The sequence below is a fragment of the Scophthalmus maximus genome, chromosome 3 (assembly GCF_022379125.1).
Source record: "Scophthalmus maximus strain ysfricsl-2021 chromosome 3, ASM2237912v1, whole genome shotgun sequence".
In the NCBI taxonomy this organism is placed as follows: domain Eukaryota; kingdom Metazoa; phylum Chordata; class Actinopteri; order Pleuronectiformes; family Scophthalmidae; genus Scophthalmus; species Scophthalmus maximus.
The window spans coordinates 14,429,624-14,457,123 of NC_061517.1; the positions used below are offsets into that span (position 1 = coordinate 14,429,624).

The 27,500-nt window shown below is 43.2% G+C and overlaps 4 protein-coding genes across 22 annotated transcripts in view; 3 read left to right on the forward strand and 1 right to left on the reverse strand.

Annotated features, from left to right (window-relative positions):
• Nucleotides 1–4,672, forward strand: part of kif1b (kinesin family member 1B) — a 56,535-nt gene extending 51,863 nt beyond the window's left edge. For all 12 annotated transcript variants that reach the window (XM_047330639.1, XM_035644071.2, XM_047330641.1 and 9 more), the window contains 4 exons: nt 326–478; nt 738–930; nt 1,039–1,157; nt 1,266–4,672. In XM_047330639.1, the coding sequence (XP_047186595.1) occupies nt 326–478; nt 738–930; nt 1,039–1,157; nt 1,266–1,308 (508 nt within the window). In that variant the 3' untranslated portion in view covers nt 1,309–4,672. The remainder of the gene's footprint in view (nt 1–325; nt 479–737; nt 931–1,038; nt 1,158–1,265) is intronic.
• An 893-nt stretch (nt 4,673–5,565) lies between these two features.
• pgd (phosphogluconate dehydrogenase) lies at nt 5,566–12,337 on the forward strand. Its single transcript, XM_035644089.2, has 13 exons — nt 5,566–5,709; nt 6,103–6,178; nt 6,660–6,839; nt 6,928–6,993; nt 7,084–7,202; nt 7,411–7,480; nt 7,570–7,704; nt 7,812–8,001; nt 9,144–9,274; nt 10,001–10,134; nt 10,775–10,874; nt 11,331–11,453; nt 11,849–12,337. The coding sequence occupies exons 1-13, from the start codon at nt 5,702–5,704 to the stop codon at nt 11,966–11,968; spliced, it is 1,452 nt and encodes a 483-aa protein (XP_035499982.1). The 5' UTR covers nt 5,566–5,701; the 3' UTR covers nt 11,969–12,337.
• Nucleotides 12,338–16,825: 4,488 nt separating this feature from the next.
• Nucleotides 16,826–21,893, reverse strand: tardbpa (TAR DNA binding protein a). Of its 5 annotated transcripts, none has more exons than XR_004795177.2 (7): nt 21,154–21,891; nt 20,548–20,711; nt 20,284–20,424; nt 19,841–20,011; nt 19,349–19,433; nt 18,383–18,559; nt 16,826–17,621 (listed from the first exon to the last, which is right to left on the reverse strand). XR_004795177.2 is itself a non-coding variant. In XM_035644091.2 (6 exons), the coding sequence occupies exons 1-6, from the start codon at nt 21,392–21,394 to the stop codon at nt 18,435–18,437; spliced, it is 933 nt and encodes a 310-aa protein (XP_035499984.1). In that variant the 5' UTR covers nt 21,395–21,892; the 3' UTR covers nt 17,694–18,434. The 5 variants fall into 5 exon arrangements, 2 of the variants coding, with proteins under 2 accessions (XP_035499984.1, XP_035499983.1); XR_004795176.2 differs by having other exon boundaries at nt 18,383–18,529; nt 19,313–19,433; XR_004795178.2 differs by having other exon boundaries at nt 18,383–18,529; nt 21,154–21,890.
• Nucleotides 21,894–22,059: 166 nt separating this feature from the next.
• Nucleotides 22,060–27,273, forward strand: c3h1orf127 (chromosome 3 C1orf127 homolog). Of its 4 annotated transcripts, none has more exons than XM_035644084.2 (12): nt 22,060–22,197; nt 22,876–22,991; nt 23,085–23,167; nt 23,254–23,355; nt 23,453–23,577; nt 23,687–23,830; nt 23,960–23,998; nt 24,147–24,284; nt 24,387–24,471; nt 25,415–25,611; nt 25,775–25,892; nt 26,692–27,273. In XM_035644084.2, the coding sequence occupies exons 2-12, from the start codon at nt 22,954–22,956 to the stop codon at nt 27,078–27,080; spliced, it is 1,458 nt and encodes a 485-aa protein (XP_035499977.2). In that variant the 5' UTR covers nt 22,060–22,197; nt 22,876–22,953; the 3' UTR covers nt 27,081–27,273. The 4 variants fall into 4 exon arrangements, with proteins under 4 accessions (XP_035499977.2, XP_035499976.2, XP_035499978.2 ...); XM_035644083.2 differs by lacking the exon at nt 22,060–22,197 and adding an exon at nt 22,207–22,263; XM_035644085.2 differs by lacking the exon at nt 22,060–22,197 and adding an exon at nt 22,283–22,421.
• Nucleotides 27,274–27,500: the final 227 nt, after the last annotated feature.

Genomic DNA, 27,500 nt, shown 5'->3' on the forward strand with positions numbered 1-27,500 from the left:
CACTTTGGAACTCTACTGAACTCAGACACACTAGATTCTTTTAAACCCCTTCTCTTTGTGAAAGCTTTTGGAACGTTTGTTTTGCGTTAATTTTACTGTTTATTTTCTGTTTTATCTCTTATGTGGCCATGTCCTTTGAGTCAACTGCCTTTGTCAACTGTTTTTTTTTAACTGTTTTGGTTTTATTTATTCTTGTTAAGTACTTTGTTACATTCTTAAGAAAAGTACTGTATAAATTAAGTTTATGTTCAAAATGAAAGGACAATAAACATCTATAGCTTGAGGTTGTTATTGAAATGTTAACTCCGTGTATTTTGTTCACAAGGACCCCAGAGAACAGCTCCCGGGCCTCCAGTCCCTCCTGCTCAGACTATGAAAACTTCCCGATGGTTCCCACACTGGAGACGTCCTATTTGGCGCGGGCTGGGAAGAACGAGTTCCTCAACCTAGTCCCTGATATTGAAGAGATGAGGCCGGGGTGAGTGCTGACGCCTGTGGTCACTGGTGTTTTATTTTAGTCCTAAAGCTTCTCTCTTCTTTTCACCACGTGGTGCAGTGATGTCTTTCTAAAATGTCATTATGAGATGCATCTTGCAGCCCAAACAAAAATAGATAATCCTGTCTTCTGATCCAGGAAGAAATTATGCGAAATGGATTTGAACTGCCGAACCTGGATGATTTTAGATGGAATCTACAAGTTTTTTTACAGATTTTTTCCCCCCCTCTTCTTTTTCCAGGTCTGTTGTGTCCAAGAAGGGTATACTGAGCTTCATGGAGCCGCGCTCAAACTCGTGGGTGAAGCACTTTGTGGTTGTGCGCCGGCCCTATGTCTTCATCTACAACAGTGACAAAGACCCGGTGGAGCGGGGCGTCCTTAACCTCTCGACAGCACAGGTGGAATACAGTGAAGACCAGCAGGCCATGCTCAAGGTACGACTTCAAGACCACAAGCATATTCCTACTTCTCATCATCCAACATTGATCAAAAGCACAGCGATGACATGTAGAATGAGAAATATTTGCTCTTTCCTTTTCCAGACTCCCAACACGTTTGCCGTGTGCACAAAACATCGGGGAATCCTGCTGCAGGCCAACAACGAGAAAGACATGAACGACTGGCTGTACGCGTTTAATCCCCTGCTAGCGGGGACGATAAGGTAAACACCCTCTCCTTCCACGCTGCACTTTAACAAGAAGCGGCTCTTCGTCCTCCACAAATTACATTTGGATCTGACGACGACATGAACTTCCTGTTGTTCCCACAGATCCAAGCTGGCGAGGAGGCGCAGCGGCCTGATGAAGAACTGAGTGAGTCGAGCGGCACACAGGAAACTGCGGCGACCATTCTTTCTGAAAAGCCTTTGAACATACCAAGTGTTAACACTTATTAATCATTGTGATTCTTGACGGTTTCCTCTTGTAAGTAGACTTGTGGCTTGAGTCTCCTTTCATTGCGACTAAAAGAAATTTGCCTCCTCTCTCCCTCCAACAACCCTCTGCCAACTTCGCTTTCCTCCTCCTCTATTTCTCTCCCACTACCTCCTCCTCCTCCTCCTCCTCAGCTTTTTGTGTATTTGTTTCGATGACAATGTTTGGGTCTGATTTTGTTCTGCTTCGTTGTCATTCCCCAACTCCCTAAATAGTAGCATGTTGTAATAGTCTACTTGTGTGTGCACGATTCTTCAGGAACTGTTCTTTCTGGCCACTAATTTTCAGTTTGCCAATCATCTGTGAAAAAAAGAAAATGTCTCTATCAGTGTTATTTGTCTCCCTAGACAAGAGTTCTTATTTTTGTTGTTTTTTTGTTTTGTTTTTATTAATATGCCCACATAATAACTGCAGCAGTCTCAGGGGATGACCAGGTTTGCTTACTAGAAAAAAAAAATTAAATCAAATACAGTTGAAACCACGAAGGAAAAATATAAAAATATCTCCTTATGAAGTATCGGTTTACGCTCTGCTACTGAAGGCAGAGCTACTTCAAGAAACTATTGCTGCTAACAAATTCAAGTTCTTTTTCCTCCTCTTTATGAGATCTGCATCAGGACTCATCTAAAGCCAGCTCCAGCTCCCCTGTCCTGCCTCCTTTATATTCAAAACGTAATCCCAACTCGGTGAAACACGAGGGCTGCACTGGATTTCCACTGTCATTCATCCATGTAATGTTTAGATCCCCCCCCCCCCACATAGTGCCGTGTCCGTGACTAATTACTTACAATTGTGCATTTGTGTCAACCTCAGACATACACGCTAGATGCAGAAACATGCGGAAGTAGGAAGTCATCAAAGATTAATTCATATCTCAGCGGCGAAAACTCGACGATGGATTGTTCATGCAGGAGTAGATCTTTCTGTCACTGTCCTTTCTTTTGTTGTTGTTGCTATTTCATCTCAGATGAAAAACAGGGTTACCAGGAGAGGATGAGGAGTGAGAGGAGGAGGAAGATGGATAGTACTCTGAAGAAGACAATATGTACATACAGTCGGTTCTGGGATCAGTGTGGTAGTTAACTCTCATTGAAGACATTCCCTCTTAAGCTCCTAAGAGTTCTTGTTACACTGATATGTTGAGCCTCGGACCGCAAAGAGAGTCTCAACATTTTATTTAAACCATCACAAACAACGTTGCACCGAAGATGAAAACAAAACACAGTACGAAGGGAGCGAGGAGTTAGAAGGAGGACGGAGTCGCTGTGCTTTAGCCTTTACGACAGTTGTTTAACGGATGAAGCTCCCAGCACGTAGCCTGCAGCACAGATCATGACCCAGTCCAACCCATGACTCCCCCGCACCAACACACGACAGTCAGGTGAGACTTCTGCAGAGTGAAGCTCTCACTGTTCAGAGCAAACACGGCTCATCATGTGTTCGTTTTCTATTTGTGTTCTTGAATAGAAACCTCTTGACCTTCACTGGTTTGACTTTTTTTAAATTATTATTAACATTTCTGTTTGGTTTTTTTTAATCATTCCATAGTGGTGTTTTATATGAAATGTAACGGAGGGCATTTATTTCTTCATTTTTAAGCAATGATGTCGTTTGTTTAACCTTATTTTGCACATTAACACATATCTATAGCAAGGTGAGGGCAGATCACACGTGTCAGGAACACTGATGTGAGCACATGTCAAGGCTACACTGGATTGTTGCTCTCCAAAGGGTTTACTAAAGAGAAAGAAGGGATATTAAAGGGACGACATATACTCAAAAGATTTATTTCTGACATTGTTTATGAAAATTTTTGCTCTGTACATCATCATACAGCTTATGATGTACTATGACATTTTTGGTGCCTCTGTTTCTACAAAAGTTAGAAGAGTGATCGGTAGAGATGGGCTCAAATTAACTCTGGCCAACCAACCAGTAGTAAGCCCCCTGTATCATATGAAAGAGATGCTAAGGTTAGATGTGTTGAAACAGAGGAACCCGCCGCCTGTTACAACTTTTTTGTGCAATTATTGGTGAAGCAGCTTCATTGTTTGCGGACGTAAAGACAGAAAACTTTCAACTCCGAAATGAAAACTGCCCTGAGGTCAGCCAACCTGCTGGTCAGAGAAACAAAAACCTGATGAACTGTTTCTGAGAAAATGTTTCATCTTGTCTGTTTAGAAAGAAAATGAAGAAGAAGAAATAAGACTCGGTGCACCGATCACAGTGCAACGTACCTCACGTGAACCTCAGCATACTCAATGTGTGTGAGATGCATGTTGTTGTGAAAGGATGTCAGAGCAAACATTTTCACTCCAGTGACTAATTTGCAGAGGTATATTATTATTATACTTTTTGGTACTGTGTATTTATTGTTTGCAATGTATATATTAGTTTGCAGCTCTTTGCACATATTAATAAAAGGTTCAGCTGATCTAATGAAGTCTGCACGCTTTAGTTGTTCTACTCGGAACGAACCAAAAGACGACGTGGCAGCCTCCTCCAGCCTGAAGTGGGAGAGAGTCGAATGTACTATTTTTTTGTTCCATCATTAAAGAATTAAAGAGAACTATGGTGTAACCCGCTGCGCCCCGTTCAGGGGGAGGCGAGTTACGCTAGTGCTTCCTCTTGATTAGAAAGTTGGTTTGAGTGGAAGTCTGCTTTTGATTTGAAGGATATTTACTCACTGCTCACGCTCAACAGCCGCCGGAGTTCTTACAAAAACAAAGGTGGTTTTTATCTCATTTTATTTGTTCTAATATCAGGGAATATAATACGGAGTAGCTAGTTACATTTAAAATGACAGTATACTATTGTTTGTGCTGGCGTCTTTCGTCACCTCAACGCGTTTTTTTTCTCCGTTGATGCCTTTCAAACAAAACTAGCCATGATATTTTCCATCTTCCCCTCTGACCATTAATATCAGTTAACTGCGTTAACCTTTAGATTTGTTCACGGCAAGACAAAAAAAGAGAACAAAACAAGACCAACAAAACCATGACATCCACAGTGTACATTATTTGTCAGACTGGTTTCATTTTCATACTTATTTTGTAAATATCTGTGTTGTATGGAGCTTGAATTAAAATGTAAATATGTTTACTGTATTTGTAATAATTATAATCCATTCGCTGTATAGCATAGATGTGTCATGCAGATATCCTAATTCTGTGTACGGTAATCTTACACCATTGACCTGTTTAGTGAATGAGGCAACAATAAAAGTGCAAACTGTGCATTAGCAGAACGCATCCTGCTTGTCCTCTTCTTTATGCACAGCCTCACTCCAGCTTTTACATGGAACAGCGTCCGGACACGGAATCTTTGCTGTCATAGAAAACTATTTTCTGTCTGGAGAAGAAGAGATTAGATGATCTGTGAGCAATGTGGAAAAATAGGAAATACTCATAACATGGTGAACTAAAATTATGAGATGATAAAACATTATTTTGCCTTACTGTGCTATAGTTTATCCTAAGATAGTGACTTATAAGTTCATTCATGTGAAGTTCTCACTAAACTTTGCAAGAGAGAAATAAGCACACAAAAAAAATAACCATTTGTGAGCTGCAGGGTCTGCGTCAGTGCAAACAGAATATTTTGGTAATTTGAGCTGTTTGTCCAACAAATCAAGATATTAAGAAACATCAGCTGTGACCATTTCTTGAAGTTACATAAACGTAACAATTATTCACAAAAATAATCTGCAGATTAATCAATAATAATGATAGAAGCAGTTCGTTGCAGCATTATTCATTCACATGTTTTTAATATAAAATCTTGATCTGAAGAGGAAGTGGTGAACATAATACTCTATCTATCAGGTACAAATTTGCTCATCAAAATGTAGTGAGGTACACAGCAGCAGACGATGAATACGAATGAGGTACAAATATCTCAAAATTATACTCAAGTACAGTACTGGAATAAATATACACTAGCCACTTTACTGATATCGCCTCTGTCAAATGTATCGATCCTGAAATAATTGTGCAAACGTTCAAATGTGGGTGTGCGCCGACGTGTTTAAGGTTGACAGCCGAGGCGACCAATGGCAGGACGGATAACTCTGCTCAGGCTTTCTGGGCCAATCGCAATTTGCGACAAGCATCGCTTCAGCTTTACTGGACGTCCTCCGATTGGCTGATGCTCCCCCGTCACCCAGGAGCGAGAAGGAGGAAGTGAAGTGAGGTGAGGCGGATCAGCGCGTGAGCTCCACTGTCAGTCGGACACTTCTTTGCTAACTTCACGGAGACTTCGCCCGCAGAGCACAATGGCTGAGTACGTCAGGTTGTATGTGTCTGGGCAGTGAGGGGCAGGTGGGGAGGGTGTTAGCTGATACCCAGGGTTAAATAACTGGAGCCTTTATTGTATTGTTTTTTTTTGTTTTAATTTCCTGAGAGGAGTCGTCTTTAAACGGAGTTGCTAGCTTGTTAGCTAGCGGAGCAGCTGCGGTGTTAAGTAGAACACAAATATATCACACACGATGTTTAACGTGGAATTCGAACAGGGCGGGAAGTAGACATCGTGTTTGTGACTATTTGGTTTCCTGTTCCTCGCTGTAAAAGCATATTCTTACCACTTCGACAGTGTGAAGAAGGTCGGAGAGTGGCCGGTCCCCGGGTTGAGACCGGATCCCCTCAGTCAATGTGATCTCACTGTTTGTCTTCACAGAGCAGACATCGCACTGATCGGCTTGGCTGTCATGGGCCAGAACCTCATCATGAACATGAACGATCACGGCTTTGTGGTAAGATGGTGACGCCTGAGTTTATTCAAACAACTGTGTACATTCACTCAGTCGTTTCCATTGTATACCACTGCTGCTGCAGGACATGTCAGAGGGAAAGTGTTGTTTTCTCCACACTACATCTTTTTGACACAACTACTTTCTTCTTTACTGATTCAGGACAAACTGTCCAAATCTGTTTTTTAAAAAACACAACACAGTTCTAGTGCTAAGTCTAAGAATTGAAAACACAAGAGTGAATCCGTTCTTTGTCTATCTGCTTCACTCCTCCATTAATCAGCTCACAACCTCTCAGAATCATCCGGTGAAGCTCTGGAGGGGCTCGAACCCCTCTGTTGGATGTGGACTGTATATAAAGTAGTTAAACTGGCTCCATCTTGAGCAGCTTCAACAGTAGAAATGCTTTTGTAATGGTAAACGTTTTGATAAGGATCTGAGTCCTCCCTGCCCTTCAAGCTAAATCGCCAAACCTCTCCTGCAGGTCTGCGCCTACAACCGAACTGTGTCCAAGGTGCACGACTTCCTGCAGAACGAGGCCAAGGGCTCCAAGGTGATCGGAGCCGAGTCTCTGGAGGACATGGTGGCCAAGCTGAAGAAGCCCAGGAGGATCGTCCTGCTGGTCAAGGCAGGCCAGGCTGTGGATGACTTCATCGACAAGCTGGTCGGTAGCGTGCGCTGAACTGTGTTCAAAAAGTTGGGGCATGTTTAATTGAATTGATTTGCCTTGAGCTGCATTTGTTCCTCCTCAGGTTCCTCTTCTCGAGGCTGGCGACATCATCATTGATGGTGGCAACTCCGAATACAGGGACACGACCGTAAGCACACGTCAATGACTGCTTTGCAGAAAATCTTAATATCTAACTGTGGGGATATGCTCACAGTGCTTGTGTGTCTCTGTCGTACAGCGGCGGTGTAAGAGTCTGAAAGAGAAGGACTTGCTGTTTGTTGGCAGTGGAGTCAGTGGTGGAGAGGAAGGGGCTCGTTTTGGACCCTCGCTCATGCCAGGAGGACACAAAGAGGCCTGGTCAGTCATACAGCTCATTACTCCTCACACTTTCAGCAGCACTAAAGATGTTGGATGTAGAGCACAGACATGCTAAAACAAATACACTTGGTACTGATAAAGATGGACATTTCTATGACTTTAATACGGTGAATATCTCTGACTTTTCATCCGTTTCTGTGTGTAAGTTCTTCGATTTAACACTCACTGCTGCTGCTTTCGTTTTAAGGCCACACATTAAAGACATCTTCCAGAGCATCGCTGCCAAGGTTGGAACAGGAGAGCCTTGTTGTGACTGGGTGAGCGGAGGATTTATTCCAATTTTCATGTGAAGTCATCTCACATATACTCGCAACGAAAACAATTCTGACTGGCTTGATTTCTTCAGGTTGGAGATGACGGTGCAGGTCATTTCGTGAAAATGGTCCATAATGGCATTGAGTATGGCGACATGCAGCTGATCTGTGAAGCTTATCACCTGATGAAGGATGTTCTGGATATGGACCATGACGAGATGGCACAGGTGACCTTTTTTTAACTGTGTGATATCATCTCAGTTCTGCAAAATCAAATGTTGGGGATGGGGGGAGTGATTGAATTGATTTCATCATTTGAATCACACTGTCTCAGGCTTTCGAGAGCTGGAACAAGACGGAGTTGGACTCCTTCCTGATCGAGATCACGGCCAACATCCTTAAATACAGAGACTCCGATGGCACACCTCTGCTGCCCAAGATCCGCGACAGTGCTGGACAGAAAGGCACGGGGAAGTGGACGGCCATTTCGGCCCTGGAGTACGGCACGCCTGTAACTTTGATCGGTAAGAGACCGTGGACGAGGAAGTGTCTGGTTTCCTTCTGCTACTTTCAGTAAGCAGTGTTTGTCATGATGACATGGCAAAATGTATTACATCACTGTTAGATTAAGGTTTCAACATGGAGTCAACATATTAGAGGGCAGCAGGGCAGACGATCAGAGTTGTCGGGCTAATTTTTGGTTTGGTCCGTTAGCTAACACACACCGTGACCAGTGAGCTCCACCAGGGAGCATGATCTATGCCCGGCCGCCGCTAAGAAGATTGGAAGCTTTTCTAGTGGTCTGCTCTTCGCAAGTGACATAAGGGGGATTTGGCTTTGCTCTGACTGTGTGTCAGTCTGTTTCATAAACAGCCACGGAGGTCAGGATGCAAAATCAATAATCCTTAATCATCAGGTCAGCTCGGCAGACTTCCTCTGAGCAGACACCTGTTATAGTGCAAACAAGATGCTAGAAGGGTATTTATGACAGACGTTCTGTAAAGGTGCTGGAGATGTTTGTAGCAGAATCTCGCCTGTCAGTAAATCCCTGTCACTGTTGATGAGGCGAGATGTTGTAGAATAATGTGTTTGCTCAGCCCCCGTCAGTGCTGGATAGTTGCGATAATAGTGACATACAGTACAAAAGGCTTCATTGTGTAATAGCTGATCCAGTCGGTGTGTGTGTGTGGAGCAGTGTGACAGGCCGGTACAGTCTGTACGGGTGGATGTGTGCCCCCAGCAGGAGCAACATTCCTCACCAGGATGGTTCACTGGACATGTTTGCCTGTGGGTTGTATCACCTTCAGTTCAGTTTTAGCAAGTCATGCTCACCCAACAGTTTTTTTTTCTCCCCCTTTTGTCTGGATACAATGGGATGTGTTTTTCCCTCTGGCAATTGACAAACCCTTTTTCTTTTTCTTATGCAAAGGCAACTGACAAGCCCTGCTTTCACAGCAGTATTATAATTGCACATCCGTGGGCCCTGTGCCACTTACCATCAGAATCTATTCAATCCAATTTGTTGTGAGAGGCTTCAGAAAATCTACATTTGTGTTTGCAGACTCATGTTTTCGTATTTTTGTGTCGCACCCCATTTTAGTACGCAGACAGCTAACCACGTTGTCCCGCTCTGCCCCTCCCTTCCCCTCCCTCCTCTGTGTCTCAGGGGAAGCTGTCTTTGCCAGATGCCTGTCGTCTCTGAAGGATGAGAGAGTGGAGGCCAGCGGCAGACTCTCGGGCCCACAGGGGGTCAAATTCAGTGGCGACAAGACGGCCTTCCTCGAAGACATCAGAAAGGTACTAAACATACTCTGGTGAGAGAGAAGCTGATGTACAGAAATATGGTGAACTGACTGCACCGTTTGGGCACTCTTCCAGTCTTATTGACCGCTCAATAACACACTCTACCTCCCAGAGCCACAGCCACCCAAATATTACTCTGTTGTTATTATTACAGTGTCAGACATGCAGCCTAGGAAAACTGTAGCCCACTGTCACATTCACTGAGGAGCTTTAGTAAGCAACTAATGTTCCAGTATTTGACCTTTTTTTACATGGGTGACCATGTTATAAGTAAGTAATTAGCTGAAGTAAATCTCACTCGTCCCTTATGAAATTGCCAGTTTTGTCAACCAGTGATGAGGAACTGTAGTTTCTTTCAGAGGACTGACGTGGGTGAGTTTTCAGCTGCATTGCCAAATTGAATCTTTCGTTGTCATCAAACAATTTGAACACAATCTCTGATACTGACAGAGAAATTCAGCTCGCCACAGTTGGTGAAAGTGAACATTAATGAAACAGGTCTCGAGGAATTTGCAGCAGCACTGTAATTGCTTAAGTTAGTGCAGAGGTTAATTTTCTGTGTACAGGACTGTGATCCTTTTTTGATGCTCCCACGAACACTTGCAAGCACCCGTGATCTTCCAAGTTTTAGTCGCTTAAATATTATTGTACTAATAGACTGATTCTCATTTAAAATTATGGCATCGTTTCAGAAGAAACTGATTCACTATTCTCCCCCAGGCCCTCTACGCTTCCAAGATCATCTCCTACGCACAGGGCTTCATGCTGCTGCGGCAGGCGGCCAAAGAGTTTGGCTGGTCCCTCAACTACGGCGGGATCGCCCTGATGTGGAGAGGAGGCTGCATCATCCGAAGGTGCACTTGAACTCATTGTGTCCTCATGTTGGCGGTTTGCCTCACTGCTGCCTTGTGCAACCTCATGTCAACAGGGATCTGTCAGGTGGTGTTGAAAACTGTGGTCAGGCAGCGGGGCGTCTTGTGAAAGCAAGAAGACTGAAGTCTGAGTCTTTTTGTTGTTGTTGATATAATTCACTCTTTGGTTTAATTGTCGGTGAACCATACGTGAAGAGTGATACGTCTTCCTCATGTCTGGAAGAAAAAACCTTGTGTATTCGTCATCAAGGAAATTATGACGAATTATTCACTGCCCTGTGTCTGAATGCTGGAGTAAGAAATGTAGATAAAAGAAAATTTGACTTCCTCATTTTTCCCCACCGCTTTATTTCACAGGAAGTTGTTTTAGTCACACTGGTTTTCCTTTTTGTGTAATCAGAAAATGACATTGCATAAACTTACATCAAATATAACCCTCAGTATGACTTGCAGAGTGTGGCTCACAGCCAATCTGTGGGACATAGGTTTTCAAAGGGCAGTGAGGTTGTTTTAAATGGGAGAACAGTACTGATTACAGTATGTATGAATAATCTGACGAGCAGTTATTTCCCTATTGACACTGCTCGCTAACACTTCTCTTTCTCTCTCCCCTTACCATCAGTGTCTTCCTTGGTAAAATCAAAGAGGCGTTTGACAGGGACGCTGAGCTGCAGAACTTGCTGCTGGACAACTTCTTCAATGATGCTGTGAAGGATTGTCAGGTATGAGGAAGTGGCCGAAAACCAACCTGCAACAGCCACATTGACAAAGATGCACAGGAACATTTATTTCCTCTTTTCAGAAAAGAAAGAAGTGAAGCAAGAGTAGCACTAGGTGACCTAACCATGAGCTGTCTGAGGCAGTTTGAGGCAGGCTAGAGATTTCCTTTTACATTGTATTGTTGAGGAAAAGGACACAATAAACTTAAACGTGTTTAATTTGGACTTGAACAAACCCAATATAGAGATAACACCAAACAGTTGAACCTGCACATTGCTCCACCAGTTGAGAGGCAGCGGAGGTCAAACTGCAGCATTGTGTCTTTGCACGTTATTATTTACTTTGTAGTAACAGAGTGGACTCGTGAAAGGTTCTTGTTCATGACCAGATTCACCAAAGGAAATTAGCTCCGTAAACAGAAACTTGATGGAATCATCAACCATGTGTCTGTTTTTCAGGCGTCATGGCGCAGAACTGTGGGCACTGGAGTGCAGCATGGCATCCCCATGCCCTGCTTCACCACGGCTCTGTCCTTCTATGATGGTTACAGACATGAAATGCTGCCGGCCAACCTCCTCCAGGTAAGACGAGAGCGGAGGCTGAGGTGCGCTGACCGTATGGCCCAGTGTGGCCGCACGTCAGATTAAAATGACCACGTGCAGCTGCCGTGTGTTTATTTCTGTCCGGCTTTAAGACCCTGACAGCATACTGTGTTTGTTTACTACTCCATTCATCCGCCATTCATTTAAAAAAAAAAGCCCCAATATGGATCTCCAATAGTAATTTTGATCATTTATCAGTAAGCAAAATGCTAAAAAATATTAATGGTTTTGAAATTAAGGATTTGCTGCTCTCTCCTTGTTTATATATTTGTGGATTTAATATCTGTTGAACAAACCACGAAATTAGACAATAGGCAGATTAAACTGTAATTAGATGAATCATCAGATGATGTTTACATGCGTGTTGTCTTCAGGCCCAGAGGGATTACTTTGGCGCTCACACGTACGAGCTGTTGTCAAAACCCGGCTGCTTCATCCACACCAACTGGACGGGCCACGGGGGAAATGTCTCCTCTTCGTCCTACAACGCCTGAGGACCACCCTCGCACTCAAAAACACAGACAGGAGGGCCGTTACCCTGTGGGAGAAGAAAAACATGTTAAACATTCCATCTTTATATGTTTAAGACCCACACACCCAACGGTCACTTTCATCCAACTCTTTATTCCTTCAAAGACGCGTTGCAGTTTTATTTATCAATGTCGTAAACTCTCTCCCCGTGTGTATGTAGAGACTCTCCACCCGGTCACAAGAGGGAGAAGCAATGGATATTGTACCGACCATCAGGCTAATGTTCAGCAGTCATGTTGGGCCCAAGGTTCACAGTGTTAACACTGGATAACGGTGAACCGTTGCACTGTACTGTATTAGGCTAAATAAAGATTTCAATCCCTTTATAAATAGCTTGTGTGGACCTTTACTCTCTGGCTTCTGCAAACAGGATTGGGGATGTGGCAGCAAGTGACATAAGCTGCCTGATATGTAAACATGTTTACAAGACCTTTTAAAGACAGACACCTTTAGCCACTGGACTATTCAGTGTATTAATACAAGTATGGAGACATATATATATATTTTATATAAAGATATCATGAAAGTGCATTCTGCCACTAAGGGTGCACAACCTTATAATTCTGTTTTCAGTCATTCAAATGATTTAAAATAATAAGTTTGAAAGTTACCCAGGTGTCACACAGCTAGAACTAAAGTCATCTATTACAAAAGTCCTGCAATGAATCCTACTTTCAGGAAGGTTTACATTTTTGACAAAACTTATTTCAACAGTATGGTCAATTTGGAGGATGTAGTTTCGTGTGCTGTTAAAATACATATGTTGACAGGTAATCCTATTATTTTGTCTTCCCCATTTAAATCAATGTGTGCCAGGTGCCAGATGTGCCTCTGTATATTGCAATACAGTTCAACAGCACCACATACTGCAGTGTCCACAATTAAAATACAGTTGAATTAACACTTTTTTTTCCCCACATTTCATTGAACTGTATCAGCAGGGTTTCTGATAAATCCCACTTTCAAATACTAACATTCCCAATCACTTGACTGAAATAATAAATAGCTGAAACTATTGGCACCACAGAGAAATGTGCTGTATCACTGCTCCTCACTCACGACATGTGGCCCTCACCATCGGATGTCCAGCAGGTGGCGCTGAGACCCTGACACGTGTTCCCTAATACACAGTAACATTAATCTATGATAAAACAATGTTAGTAAACAATGACCGACCGTTCACTGGCTTGGACACATGAACACAAGATGACGTGGGTGGACACTGGAACAGATGCAGCTTTAGTGACTTTTTCGACTCGGTGCCAGAGATGTATAAATTCAACTCTAGTTTCTTTTCAGGCTGTAGTTGTATAGTATTGTACTGTGAGATATTATTGTTATTTAAATAAGATGCGTGAGGCAAAAACTAAGCACCCAAAAAACATTATAAGTCTTAAAGTCCAACCTCAAAATGACTTAAGGAGTTGAATCTCAACAAACATCATTAAGTAATTAATTCTACTACGGTAACATCTATCACAGGGCTTTGGCTTACATCAAACTGTACTGTTCTACAAAGAAAATACTGTGCTTCATTACTTAGGGTCATAGGGTAAAAAAAATTGGGAATCAATGATTCACATTGAGTCACATTGATGAAGGCCAGTTTAGGCATTGAAAAAGGAGCATGTATTGAAAACAAAAATGGAACGAAAACTTGAATTTATGTGTTTTAGCAGAATACTCTCTGCTACACTGAAAGAGGAAAATAATTGTTGATCACTAGAATTAAATGTAATTTTAGGCTATGTTCATTAAATGAAGAATGGGGAGCATCTTGTTAAGACATACTTCAGTACTGGATTCACAAATAATAAAATGCCTCATCTTTTGGCACAACAGGACGACAATATCATGAGTATCAGGACGTTGAAAAGACTGAGCAGAAAACCACATGGACGTGGAGGAAATTCTCTCTTTTGTGGAGGAGGATACGGCCGGTTTTCTTCCTTTCTCTCAATATATTGTGACTTATTCTCATTGTGTGAATGCACATCTAGATCTTCAAATCTTTATTAAATTACATCTTTATTCTGGGGAATATTTTGACTTTTTACTCATTAAATTCAAATGTTTATTCTTGTAATATTATGATCTTTTAAGAAACTCATTAATATACTCATATATTATCAATTTTCTCATTAAATTACTTAATTCTTAAAATTGTGCGACTTTTTCTCATTAAATTACAGCTTTAGTCTTGTAATATTCAGATATTCTTGTTAAATTTCAACTGTATTTAAGTCAAATATGACTTTCCCACTTGCAGCGTTATTGTTGCAATAGTATGACTTCTTCTGATTAACTTACAGCTTTATTCTTGTAATGGAGTACTCCGTCGTTCTCTGCCGTGCCCTGCCGTGAGTCTCGTCTCAGGTGAAGCTGTCAGCCGCTGAAACAAAAGGTGCTAACGACAGGAGGGATGTTACACCCGACAGGAGTGTGTCACAGCTGTTCACTCCGCCTGCTGTTCAACAGTACATACAGCCTCACCTCGGTGCACCTGCACTGTGATGTGATGGAGCTGTCGCGTTTATCACGTCGATGTTTATATCCAGCTTCCACTCATCCGTCTGGGAATTCTTCAGAGAGCCTCCTCGTTTGACTCCTGGTGTCAGAGCTTTGATCCTGAAGGGGAGCACGGCAGAACAAACGGTATAATAAGCACCGTCTCCTATGAAATACATACATACACTTCAAATATACCGTCAGCAGACTGTCGGCCCTCAGAGAGGTCATCTACTCAATTAGTGCTACTCGTTATTTCCGAAAACAACAACAGATATTTAATTAATCTGGAAGACAGAACATTCTCTACAATTACAGGCCTTGTATTCTTAATGACGCCCGATGCCAAACGGAGGTCGAGTTAGAGCACAAGAGGCCTTTAGAGCAGAGTGACGCAGTGCAGGTGGAGGACGTGACCTCGGGGTCATCTGCAGACTGAGCAGGCAGCAGACCGTTCAAATTTGGGGGATCATTGATGTTGGAAAATTCCTCTCCTTCCATCCCTCTTGATACAGTAAGTCAATTTTAATCTCTGGCATTTCTGCCTTGTGCCATTTTGCAAATCCGAATGGTGTCACCTGACGCTGAAATGCCAGTTTCTACACATGATGATCCGTGTGCCAAGTCAGAAGCACTTGCTGCAAATGTATTCGGTCACTACTGACGCTCGTGCCCTCTTCCCATCTTCAAGAAACACTTACAATCTCGTCTCTTACCCGTTCAGGTATAGGTCCTTTAACCACGTGGAGCTTGTGTTGCAATAAACATAATCCAGGCCAAAGCAGAGAGAGCTCTGGAGCTCCCAGGTTCCGTCAGCAGCGTGTTCATGGGACTTGCTTCAACCGGACAGCAGGTGAACCCACTCTCGTCGCAGTGCCAGTGCTCACAGGTGCTGCCGCTTTAGGTTCGTTGAGGTTGTACTTTGGGACCCATGCGTTCAATGTACCTATATATTCAGTAATATGCACGATCAAATACTTTTCTCTTTAATTTAAATATAATACTTTTTAGTGGCAATGCACATGGGGTTCTTCGTTTTGTTGTTTGCCATGCATTTTTTTTTTTCAAAGTCAGTCATTCAAGTAACATTTGAATAAATTTGATGTCAACCAAATAATCACATATGTTCATTAATAACCACCAGAGGTGCCACTTGTGAAGCCATATGGAGATGAGTCAGTGAAGCGTGGGACGGGGACATGAAGTTGTACACGGAGAAGCTTCATTTGTGTGATTTGGATGTAAATCAGCCCCATGAGTGAGGGAGCATGATTAAAATGTGATCTTCACCAGACTGATCATCATGAGTGAGTTTGGTCCATCTGGACTTTTTTCAAGCTCCATCAACCACTGACAGTGAAGACTGTCAGACCATCAGGTGAGAACACAGTATCAAAATAGTCTAAAGAAATTTTAAGGTTAAGCTTTAGGAATTTTCCATAATATACAGAATTTTCAACTCTGATCTAAAGCAGCCAACTGTTTTTGAAATGCATTAAGTGTTGGCACCACACATACAGACTGACAAGCCTCATTGCATCAAGTATAAAGATATGAAACTTGACTTATTTCATTAAAACTGTACAAAGAGGAGATGCTTTGGGGAATGATGGACTGCTGTTCATGTTCATGCAGAGAAGTACCTCAGTGAAAGCTGGCATCAGAAACCACATGCCCTCCAGGGACAGTCATCCCACGACCTTCGTCTGGATGGACGACCTTCTCCTCCTGCCAGCAGTGGGAGAAAGCACATTTGTTTACTCTGTTCTCTTGTTGGTATCAGTGAGCATCAATTCAAGCAGTTACAAAGCGTTTCTGTGGGTTATGACTGTCTGTATTGTAACTGTTACCCCCTCTCATCCTCAAGTAAATCAGACTGATGAGGTATTGATCAATGTGTTGCACAACTTTTAATTAAAACATTTTATTTTTGTGTTACCACTATGTAAGCATTTCATTTGGTGTAAAAAAAAAAGATGTACAGCTTGTAAATTGGTTTCGGAAATATGAATTTCGATCAGTTCTCCTTAATTGGTGTGGAAACAAATCTGAGGACAGATAAAACTCCCACAAGCCTTCAACCAATCAAAAAGTCACCAGGAAAACATTTTAATACATTAAAGGCGACTTTGACTGCAGCTCAGAAAGAACAGGCACACCAGCGCCACCCACAGGCAAAACATCACAGCGACACCGAGCCTGCGTCACGACCACACTCCTTAGTGTAGGACCTAACCCGAGTCACAGAATAAAATATCAGTCATCGCATTGAAAACATATCTTATATTAATCTACATTAAGAGACGACAGAATTTCAAAAACTCAAACTTTTATTTTACACCGCAATACTAAAATCTTTCAATATACAAAGTGTGACTTTTTGCTGGCATTTCAGTCAGTTGTTTAAGTCCCTTTGAAAACCAGTCAGCTCATACATTTCAACCACTTTACAGTCAAGGCAAACAAAACAAGGTCACGTCCGGGCTTTTTTGAAATTCTTTTTTTCTTGATGACATAAAAAAAACCCTATGGTGAGCCACCACTCGATGTAATGAAGACAAAAGTATTTACTAACAGAAATGCATGTTTCAGATTTAAGGCAGACTTTGGGTTGCACAAGTTTGGAAAGAGAGTAAGTATGATCAGTGTCAAACTGCAGGTGTGACTTTAGTTCTAGAGGTGACATTTGCCCGATTGATTCAATTAATTTTGCACATTATGGGGAAAAAACTAAAACAAACAAGCAACAACAAAACAAACCAAAACATCAGCAGACATCAGATTCCAAGTAAATAATTCACATAAGACAACACATGCTCGAAAAGGAGTAGGAAGTAGTTAAAAAAACTTTTCTAGTGCTACCCATCTTTTATTTTGCCGGTATAAACAAATACCTCTGCCCAATTGAGTAAGGTCCACTGAATTTCATTTGGAGATGGTCCAAGGTTTGTTGATGTAGTGAGGTGAAGAAGACCCTTGTCGGGATTTGGGCCGTCGAGCAGCAGTTCCAGTGTTGGTTTGCACCGGCCCACCAATGTCTTCAGCTTCTCCCAAACTGACTCCAACCAGGATTCAGACGAAAACCTGGGCTGTCCTTGTCCGCGGTCCCTATACATGTGAATTAAAGTGTTGGCAGTTTAATTAATGTAAAGTCAAAAATAAGTCACTGTGAAGAGGGTGTTATACCTAGCCAAATTCAGTTTTTATTTCAGACTTCCCTTTGATTCACAAAACATAGAAAATGCATTCGTAACCACTTCAAACACAAACTGTCGATGGAAACTTGTCAAACAATCACCACATCAGCCTCTGAGCTCACTTGCAAACCTCCAACACACTTTCAGTTTTTTCCCCTCACACAGACTTCACGAGCACAGAGTCACATGTTCACACAGAGAAGGGTGGTAACAAGGAGAAAATTAAAACACACAACCAGACAGCACTCACATCAAATCAGACAGGAGAGAGCTAAGAAAGAATACACAGACTCATACCACTTGACATTTCACTGCGCTTTAAAGAATTATGGTTGATAGAAAACAAAAAAAGCAGAGACCATAGGGATCTCAAGACGCAATAAATGTCCTTGTGATGCACACTCGTACTTGCTTCTTCCTCTCACACTCGCACGCCACAGGTTCTTCTCAACTCTCGCAGGCATTTGTCTTAAAAACGGGGGAAAAAAAGAAAAAAAAACTTTGCACAAACAGTCCTCCTCACACTTGCTTCCTTTCATTTTGCTCGCCCGTTCGTTCGCTCACTCTCACTCGGTCCAACATCAATCCCACTCATTGATCTTGAAAAGCGACAAGAGCAGACAAGGTTTCTATATCCAATAAAATGGGGAGAGGAAAAAAAAGAACACCCACCGTCTAATACAGATTATGCAGGGTGAAGCTGTGTTCTTTGATGACAAAGCATTTACACATGGGAGGAGGGGAACTGATACTGAGATCTGTCGAACATTGCTGCCAATGAGGCGCTTCCTCCCGGGAAATTGGGAAAGAGTTGGTGAACTGCAGAAGAGATTTTCATGAAGGCGTTTCCAACAGAAAAACAAAAAAACAAAAAGATACAATCAACTGTTTACAGATACAGATAATTATAGCAAGCCCATCTTACAAGGGGCTGAGGAGCATGAGATACTGGTGCATGTTTAAATATTTATCCTGCATGCACAATCATCTCGACATGACATTTTCTCAAAACCAAGTGGCAGTTTCATCTGACAAACTAAACTCTTCACCCATTCAGTGCATGACTACATCATTAGTCACATGCAAGAACAATTTTCTCTTTACCAAAATAAAAAGGCAGTGTATTTTTAAATAACTGGGGAAAAAAAGAAGATATAAGCAGCCCCCCCCCCCCCTCCCCCCTCCCCCCCATGTAGGTATACTTACCAGATTAGCCTAATAGCAACAAAAAAGGTTAACTCAAAGCTATCTACATTCCCCAACTAGAAGATTTAGACTCCATAGATGTGCCAAAGCCAGAGCTGAAGCCACTGTTGGGGGCGGTGTTAGTGCCTGCAGCCCAGCCGAGACTAGCTGAGCTGGGGCTGCTGTAACTGGTGCCGGCAGAGCTATAGGTCGGGTCTCGGGTTGTGGTGGCTGTGCCCGCCGTTGTGGTCAGGCCCTGCTGGTTAGCCAGCATGCCCATCATTCCCCAACTGCTCTGCAGAGCTGCCTGGGCAGCAGCCACCATTGCCGGGTTAAGACCGAGAGCCCCAAAGTTAACCCCACTGCTACCGCTGCCTAGCCCACCGCGACTACTGCCATAGCCCTGACTGAACCCACCAGCCCCAAACCGCCCTCGATCCATCATTTGCCTACTGTTGTTGTGTTTGGGCTCAGCATTAGAGATGTGCACGCTGACACCCTTGATGATCAGGTCCTCTCCACACAGGGCTTGGGCGACCTGAGAAACAAGTGAGTAAATTACTGCTGCAGTCATGGCGGCACTGGTATCGCATGCAGTAATCTAATGCTGCTAACTTCTTGCTAATGCTTACATCATTTACATTTATATTTCAATTCCTTGTTTTAGTATAGCTTTGCAGTTCTTATATCTTTTACGTCTGTATGGTGTGTTGTGTGCCTGCTGCTGTAACACCAGAATTTCCCACTTTGGGATCAATAAAGTACATCCATCATCCTTTCCATCTACATTCGCTGTTTATTCTGTTTCCCTCCATTCATGTACCATAATTCTCTGCTCATAATTTGTAATATTGGTAACAGACAGACGCATGCACAATTTTAATGGTTTATTAGTTAGAGCAAAGCATCACAATAATCTTGTGATTATGATCTACTCTCTCTCACCTGGTCATCAGCGAACGTGACAAATGCGAAAGCCCGGAACGGTTTGGGGATGAAGACATCGGTGACTTCACCATACTGCATGAAGAACTGCCTCAGGTCATCAGGTGTTATGTCCTCTGTACAGCGGCCGACAAAGATTTTACGGCTCCGCATGGGCTCATCAGGACCCGCCTGAGAGGACAAAGAGACAGACAGAAATGTATTAAGTCAAAAACATCTGTGACAAGCATTAAGCCAGTTCTGAACAAATTATATATATTTCATTCTCCCAAATACATTTCCAAAAAATAGATTTACTCAGCTTTCCAGGCTAAACAAATATCCAACAACACAACTCAAGTCTTATTGACGGATCCTGGACTTCCAACAATCTAATCCCGATGAAACCACGAGGTCTAATCATGCCCGATTATCCACTGCAACAGAAATTGTGCTCAATTTACTTTTGAGTTGGGGAGTTTGCAATCACACCACCGTCCATCAATCATGTGCCTCTGAGCGACGACTTTAGTTTGAGTCTCGTAGTCGGTGAACCGGACGAATCCAAAACCCTTTGAGTTGCCAGTTTTCGCATCTCTCTTGACCTGCGGCGAACAGAGGAGACGCAATGTTAAACCACAAACGGGCGACATTGGACCTGAAGTGCAGCAAAGAAATATTGACAACAAAAGAGAAGCAGAATGCGCGGCCGGGTGCGACGTGGCTACCTGCACCATGATGACCTCCCCGAAGGTGGCGAAGTACTCCTTCAGGTCCTGCTCGGATGTTTTCCATGGCAGCCCGAGGACAATGAGGTCTGATGTCTTCTGGAAGCCCCTCTTGACTTTCACAGCGGAGGCAGCATCCATTTCTTCCATCTTCCTTTTGTTATCTGTGGAGAGCAGACAGACACAGACTACAGTGTTGAACAGAAGGTTTTGGACAGTGGCAAAATGAATGTGCAACGTCTTTCTCACCCAGACATTGAACCGCCACACATTCTAGAGGTGCAGGACACTGTGGTGTTTTAACCCGCGGTCACGTACCGTCAGAATCTCATCGCGGCCCACGCCGGATGCGCGTCGGTCACATTATTACAGCTCCACAGACCTAACACGGGTTCTTTCATCGTTAGGAGCAGAGTCTGTCAAACAACCGGTGCTTATTCATATTGCAGGGTATCGTGGAGGCACATTACTGGAAGAGTACCGAGCCCGCCTCGCGGTGGTCGTCCACCGGTGGCGGCCGGGTGTCCCTAACAAACTGCACTGTTTTCGGACAGGGCCGCTCGCCGCGGCCCTTGCACACACTCCGGCCGTTCGCAGCCGCCTCACCTTTGGGGTAGTTGACGACGTAGACCAGGTTCCCCCACTCGTTCTCCGGCGCGTGCAGGACCCCCTCCACGAGCCGGACTCCCCTCATGCACTGGGACTCCGGGTTCCGGTAGCGCAGCCCGCACGCCCCCGGGAACTGCGCCGCCACCGAGGACAGCAGGATGGTCCCGTCGTCCTCCGAGGGGATCTCCATGGGCTCCTCGGCCTCGTCCTCGGCCACGCGAATGTACAGCTCCGACATGGTCTCCTGCGAGCCTGCGCACTGGTCCAGGGCGAAGCGGCCGATGGAGCTGGAGCTAGCGGCGAACACTGGGACGATGCGCACGAGTTGGAGACGTCGACCGCCGCTCGAGTTTACCGCCGCTAGCCGGGCGACGCAACCGGAATACAGCAGCAGTCGAGCGCGGGGGAAACTAACGGTGTGAAACGACACACCCGGAACTCTCTATGGTCTACCAGGTGGCGCTCATGAGGGCTGCGGCTTGCTCCTTCCCCGGGACGACACGCGTAAATAAGTTAGCCGGCCGAGCTAACCAGCTAGCAAACTCGACACCGCTTCAAAAATGAATGAACATCTAGTTGGGCGCCGCGTCTGCAGGCTCGCGAGTCCCTCTCTCGTCTGGGAGTAGGTGGCGGGGGGAAAAAGTCACGCACACAAAGACGCCGACGAGTTATCGAGTTCTGTGAAGCTGAAGCACAAAAGCGTCAGACCAACGCGGCTAACCTCTCCGAGCACAAAGCTAGCTAACAAAATGGCCGCTCACCATGCCGCTCACCTTGTAAAGATGACATCATCGCCCCGGGAGGGCGCACTGTGGACTTTCACGGGGAGGTCAACAGAAACATTAAACTCATTTTTGTTAAAAGATGGACTTCAGGTGAACTTTTGTTGTTGCATATTAGTACTCACTCGCCCCGGACGTCATTGGTTGACGTTACGAATCCTGCCGCGTAACATAACTTGCAGAAGGCGACGTGTAGAGATGCTGGTCGTACCCTCTGAAGTCCCGCCGTGAAGATTCTCCCTAAAAACCCAAACAAAAGGTGCGCATTGACAAATTGTTCCGACGAATCTTGAACGTCGCATAACACGGGGAACCAATCTTCAACGTATAGATTTAATCTTTGTTTTACTCGTTTACATTCTCAAAAACTCAAATAAGTGGATGAAACGCGATCGTGAAGTCTAAAATGATATTTGTCTAAATTTAGACTATCATGAGATCAGAAAGCAACACCCATTCGCCAGTCATTCTAAATGTATTCTGGTATTATTTTTCATTATGTTTCAATATCTAGTGTGATTCTCATAGTTTCAATGTCAAGATAGATCTTGGGTACAGATGCAGGCTATAAATGAATGACATGAGAAATATAAATAATAATAATAATCACAATAATAATCAGGCTGTGATCAGTTTTGTTTTAATATAGTGTAAACATATCAACAAAGAGCTGGCACAAATCAATGAGATGAGATTAATGAGGCCTGACAGTTACTGGAGATGAAAAAAAGATAATGTTAAGGGTGAATTCATAACGGATTGTCAACACAGATTCTTTAAAGGGAAAAGGGATTGCATGTTAGAAGGTCTACAACTGCTTTAAAGCCTCTTTTTCACACTTGCCGATTACAGTAATCGTTATTTGTGACTGTTTTGTCACTCGCCTTTTATAATGTCAAGAGTAAACACACCTGTGTTGTGTCCCCCTCCTCCACAGTGACACCAGCCCCCGCACCGTACCTACAAATAGGCCCGGGTCAGATGGCTCACGGAGATTTTCGTCTGTGGAGGTGTCATGGATCCGATACGATTTGGCCTCCTCTTTAGAACTATGTGAGTGTTATGTTGTGTTGTGCAAAAATTGACTTAACAGTCTTTATTCACCATGTTGTAAATATAAGCTCAGTTCCTCACCCTTTTCCACAGTGTTTTGCAGTGTTTTGTCATGAAGAGTGTAATGTCTGTCCAGAAAAGAGAATGGGTTGGTGGTCCAACAGCAAAGTTAGCAGGTAAACCTTTATTCTTTGATAACTCTGAGTGTTTAGGGTGCTTTCACTTGGTATCTGATAATATGTACGTGGCACCTGGTTTTCAGAGGGAGACGTGACATGTTTTTCTGAATACATGGAGATGTGGATTCACAGTGCGAGAATTGAAGGGTTGAGAGTGTGGCTGTCTGGGGCCTTACGAAGCCAAGGTAGTTGTTTCCGACACCATAAGTGGCAAATATACTAATGATATGAATGTGACATGAAATGATTTGCCCCAGAAACACCTTTTTTCTTTTCCGTAAGTCAACCTTGCATCTCAGGACCACCTCAACCTCCAGCTGTCTGTCTGCGGGTTCTCGCTGCACAAAGACCCCCACAAGAACTTCATTTTCAGAGTCAGTTACACTGGATGTTTTGTCCAGCAACAGGTAATGTCCCTCTGTTAAGGAAACCTGATCCACACACACAGGCAGTGAAGCGTGAAGCGTGACCTTTGACCTCGGTGGTGACATGTCTGGTTGTATTGTGACCATTCAGCGTGGCTTCCATGTGCTTACACTGAATTTGGTGAAGAGGATAAATCGATTAGGAGGCAGACGTCACAGTTTAATGATGACCTGCCCTGTGGGTTCTGCGCTGCCCAACAGAGAGAAAGTCCAGTGTGACCCGGAGAATATTCAGGTAAACGCTCACTGTAGTTCATCACGTGCATATCGACTTTTCACTATTTATAATTTGCCATTTTGCAACAATTAAACCAAGTATTTCAGGTTGCTGTGTCATTCCGATAAGATTTGTGTGTTTCTTCAGGTGATAAGACAAGTTCCCCATGACAACTGGAATAAGGAGGTATAGTAGTTAATCTCAGTCTTAATAATGCCATATCAATGTGCTTGAATATGTTTGTAGATGTGGGTAGATGAGAAAGAGAGAGGAAGAAGAAGGAATCGGCCTTTGACTGTGTTATTGTGCTTGCACGCTTGGTTTTGCGTCACAGTTGCAGTGGTCACTGTCTTTGAGCGACCACCTCATTGTTGCTGTGGAGGATGCCAGTCTGATCCAGATGGACATTGTCCTGGACGGACCAGACATTGCTGTCCAAGGCAGGAGGAGGGAGATCTTGAGCCCTGTGACGGTAAAGAAGCTCCGACATCATACTGCCACCTAGTGACCATTGTCAAAGCTACAAATGAAATTCACAAAATGATTTCTGACTTGTCTTTTTGATTTGACAAAGGTGATGGAAAATGAAGGGGAATTCTTAGCCCTGAAGCTGGTCAGTGGTCTATATGCCTACAGTATGGAAGCTGTGTGTCCAACAGGTGGGTAGCAAATAAAGATTCAGAACTGGAAGTTATTTTTCTTTGCCACATCATTGTGGCTTTATTATGTTTATCCTAGTTATCGTGTAGAAGAAGTACTCAGATCTTTTGCTTCAATAAAAGTACCTATATAGAACGGCAATATAGAATACTCAATCATAAGTAAAAGTCCTACATCCAAATTCTTGCTATCAAAGGCAAAAATATTCTCAAATTATCCAAGTAAAAGTACTTGATTTACTGAAAAATAGCCCCTGCCAGTGACTTATTAATACTACACGTAAGAATAATATTAATCCATTTTTTTTTAACTTTAGCATTTTATTGTTGAAACTGGTCAAAGTGGAACCAGGGCTTCCCAACATTGTGCTCAGGCCTCCAAGAAGATAAATCTGAGAGGCTCATAAGAAAGATAATAAGAATTGGAGAGAAGAAAAGAATAAAGTTTGTATTTGCTTTTTAGATATATAAATGTTACATATTACCTTTATGGAAGGTGAATGAATGAATGAATGAAACTATCTGACAAGTTCATAGATGGGCCAAGTAAAAATAGCTTTTTTGGAAGGGGTCACGTGCTGAAATGGTTGGAAGATACTGGTTTAAATAAGAATATGTTTTATCCTATAGTTTATCATATCATTTTTGACGCCAACTCTTAATCTGAAAAGTAGCTAGCAACCCCATGTATCAAGTAAATATAGTGGCACGAAAACAACAGTATTTCCCTCAAAATGTTGAGAAATAGAAGTATAAAATCCATCCATCCATCCATCCATCCATCGTCTACCGCTTTATCCATTTAAGGTTCGTGGGGGGGGGGGGGGGGGTATAAAAGTATAAAAGTATAAAATAGCATAGCATAATATGGAAATGTTTACATACACACTTTGTTTTCACCACTGATCCCAATAACATGTTTTGTCCCTGATGTCAATTTTAGTGACTACGTCCACAGCAGAGGAGACGGTGCTGCACATTTTCAAACGTCGCATGGGCCTGACCAGGCGAGGCAGCGATGACAATGAGGGACTGACTGTCAGTGATGTGTCAGTGAACCAGACGGATGATTTCACTGTGCACGAGACGAGGGAATTTGTGTCACTGATCATTCCCACAACACAAATACTCCAAACAAAGGTTGGTGCTGACAGAGAAACAGTTTGAACTCTTATGTTTCCAAACCAGAGATAATGATCACGTGGGTCCATGTGGTGTCTTATTGTCAGATCAATGTCTCACGTGTCTTTTCCCATGAGGATTCATCACGGTGTATAACATCTAAACTGGGTTTGTTTTACAGACCTGCGCAGACAGCAAACAACTCGTGCAGCCCTTCTACAGGGTGGATGTTGTGCTCACCTTCAAAGAGACAAATCACAAAATGCATTGGACCATGGAGAACACACTGCCGTGCACAGGTGAGTGTTCCTCTGATGAGCACAGTAAAACTAAAGTGGTGATTAATTATTGGATGATATTTTGACCACTCGCCATTGCAAGACTTTTACTGTTGTCACACCAGACACTTAATTTTGTTTGTCGCTCAGTGGGTCACTTAATCTTTCAACTTTAGCACCCTTCACACGATTTGAAGTAAGAGAGAGGTAAATATAAAGGTGATATATATGGTAACAAAATCAAACTATGACATTAGAAAAAAACAAGAAGGGACAAAAAAGGAGAAGTGTTGAGCGTAAATCTTAAAGACACGAGGGTTTCGATGTTTTTCTCAGTGTTTTGTCCGGTGCGTTTTCTATTTTTACATATAGCAGTATCCTGACCAACTTGTATTACAGAAACTGTCCCCCGCTTTTATCATTGTTACCTGTATTTTCATTTAGAGGTAGTTTGGAAATCAACCGCAAAATACAATAATACTAATATTACCAAAGCTCCACTTGTTAACCTTCAATTGCAGTACCTATAAGACAATTCTTACAGTCCCGATTCTGTAAAAAGTGGGTCTGTGCTCTTGAGGATTTAAACATCACACTTTTGCAAGTCAACTTCTAGTCTATGATTAGTTTCCAAACGAGTTGTGACAAAATCACGCTCGTACGTACAAATCTTAAACTCGGATTCAAGGTGAGAGCAGCCCGATGGTGTCAAACTCTTATTAGAATAACAATAAGTATTATTATTATAATGTAAGGATTAAAAAATGTAGTATCACAGAGTATTCACTTTTACTAATAATATGCCCTCGTACCTTCACAGCTGGGCTTGCAACGTCTCACATCACACCCCCTCCTGCCCCGTCCATACTCAACTCTATAAATGAGAGTCTAACTACAGAGCGAGTGTTGTTGGGTCGTCCTGCCGTCCCCACATGGACACCAACCAAGGCGGCTCTGTTCGAAGAGATGATGTCGGAATTTTCCACAATTAGCTCATCTCACACAGAGACAGAGGGCAGCAGCTTTAATTCCCACAATGAGGAGATGACAAAGAGTCAAAGTGGGGATTTATCCTCTGGGTTCGATGGGGACACTGTCACTTCCGTTGATGCAAATGTAACATACGTAACTTTCCATACAACTGTGGCACATGAACAAGAAAACCGTCAAGACCCGCAAAAGCAGAAAAAATGGAAATGGATTTGGTAGGATTAGAAACCAGAAAACATTTGTGAAACACTATTAAAATGATTGCCACCGCTGAAACAGAACAATACCAACAATTGAAGCAAAAATATATTTCAGTATCCCCCTCACTTTAAGGCCTTTTGATTCACTTATTTTGTTTGAATTCTCACTGGTTCTAAGTGGTACACGTCCGTTTGCCATCGTAAGGGGGGGGGGGGGGGGGGGGTGCTGTGGTCAGTCAGCGCTGTGCAGGTTGATTATACAAGCAGAAATACTGCCAGACCCACTGCCAGCCGTTGCCCGAGGGCGGACATGATCCAGACGCAGACAAGGCAGGCGTTAAATAAACATGTCTCCATCGGAGCAGCACAACAGGTTGATGTAGAGAAGACCCAGCAGTTGTTACAGCAGACGCCACCTTCGTCCGGAGAAGCTTTGTGT

Bases quoted from the DNA above. Each gene is read 5' to 3' on its own strand.
- pgd (XM_035644089.2), top strand. The intron at 6,179-6,659 runs GTAAGATGGTGA...CCTCTCCTGCAG, and splicing joins TGAACGATCACGGCTTTGTG to GTCTGCGCCTACAACCGAAC. The intron at 8,002-9,143 runs GTAAGAGACCGT...TCTGTGTCTCAG, and splicing joins CACGCCTGTAACTTTGATCG to GGGAAGCTGTCTTTGCCAGA.
- tardbpa (XM_035644090.2), bottom strand. From the start codon at position 21,394: ATGTCGGAGCTGTACATTCGCGTGGCCGAGGACGAGGCCGAGGAGCCC. The intron at 20,712-21,153 runs GTGAGGCGGCTG...TGCTCTCCACAG, and splicing joins CGTCGTCAACTACCCCAAAG to ATAACAAAAGGAAGATGGAA. The intron at 20,012-20,283 runs GTAAATTGAGCA...TTGTCCTCTCAG, and splicing joins GCAAACTCCCCAACTCAAAA to GCGGGTCCTGATGAGCCCAT.
- c3h1orf127 (XM_035644084.2), top strand. From the start codon at position 22,954: ATGGATCCGATACGATTTGGCCTCCTCTTTAGAACTAT. The intron at 23,831-23,959 runs GTAAACGCTCAC...GTGTTTCTTCAG, and splicing joins GTGACCCGGAGAATATTCAG to GTGATAAGACAAGTTCCCCA. The intron at 23,999-24,146 runs GTATAGTAGTTA...TTTGCGTCACAG, and splicing joins ATGACAACTGGAATAAGGAG to TTGCAGTGGTCACTGTCTTT.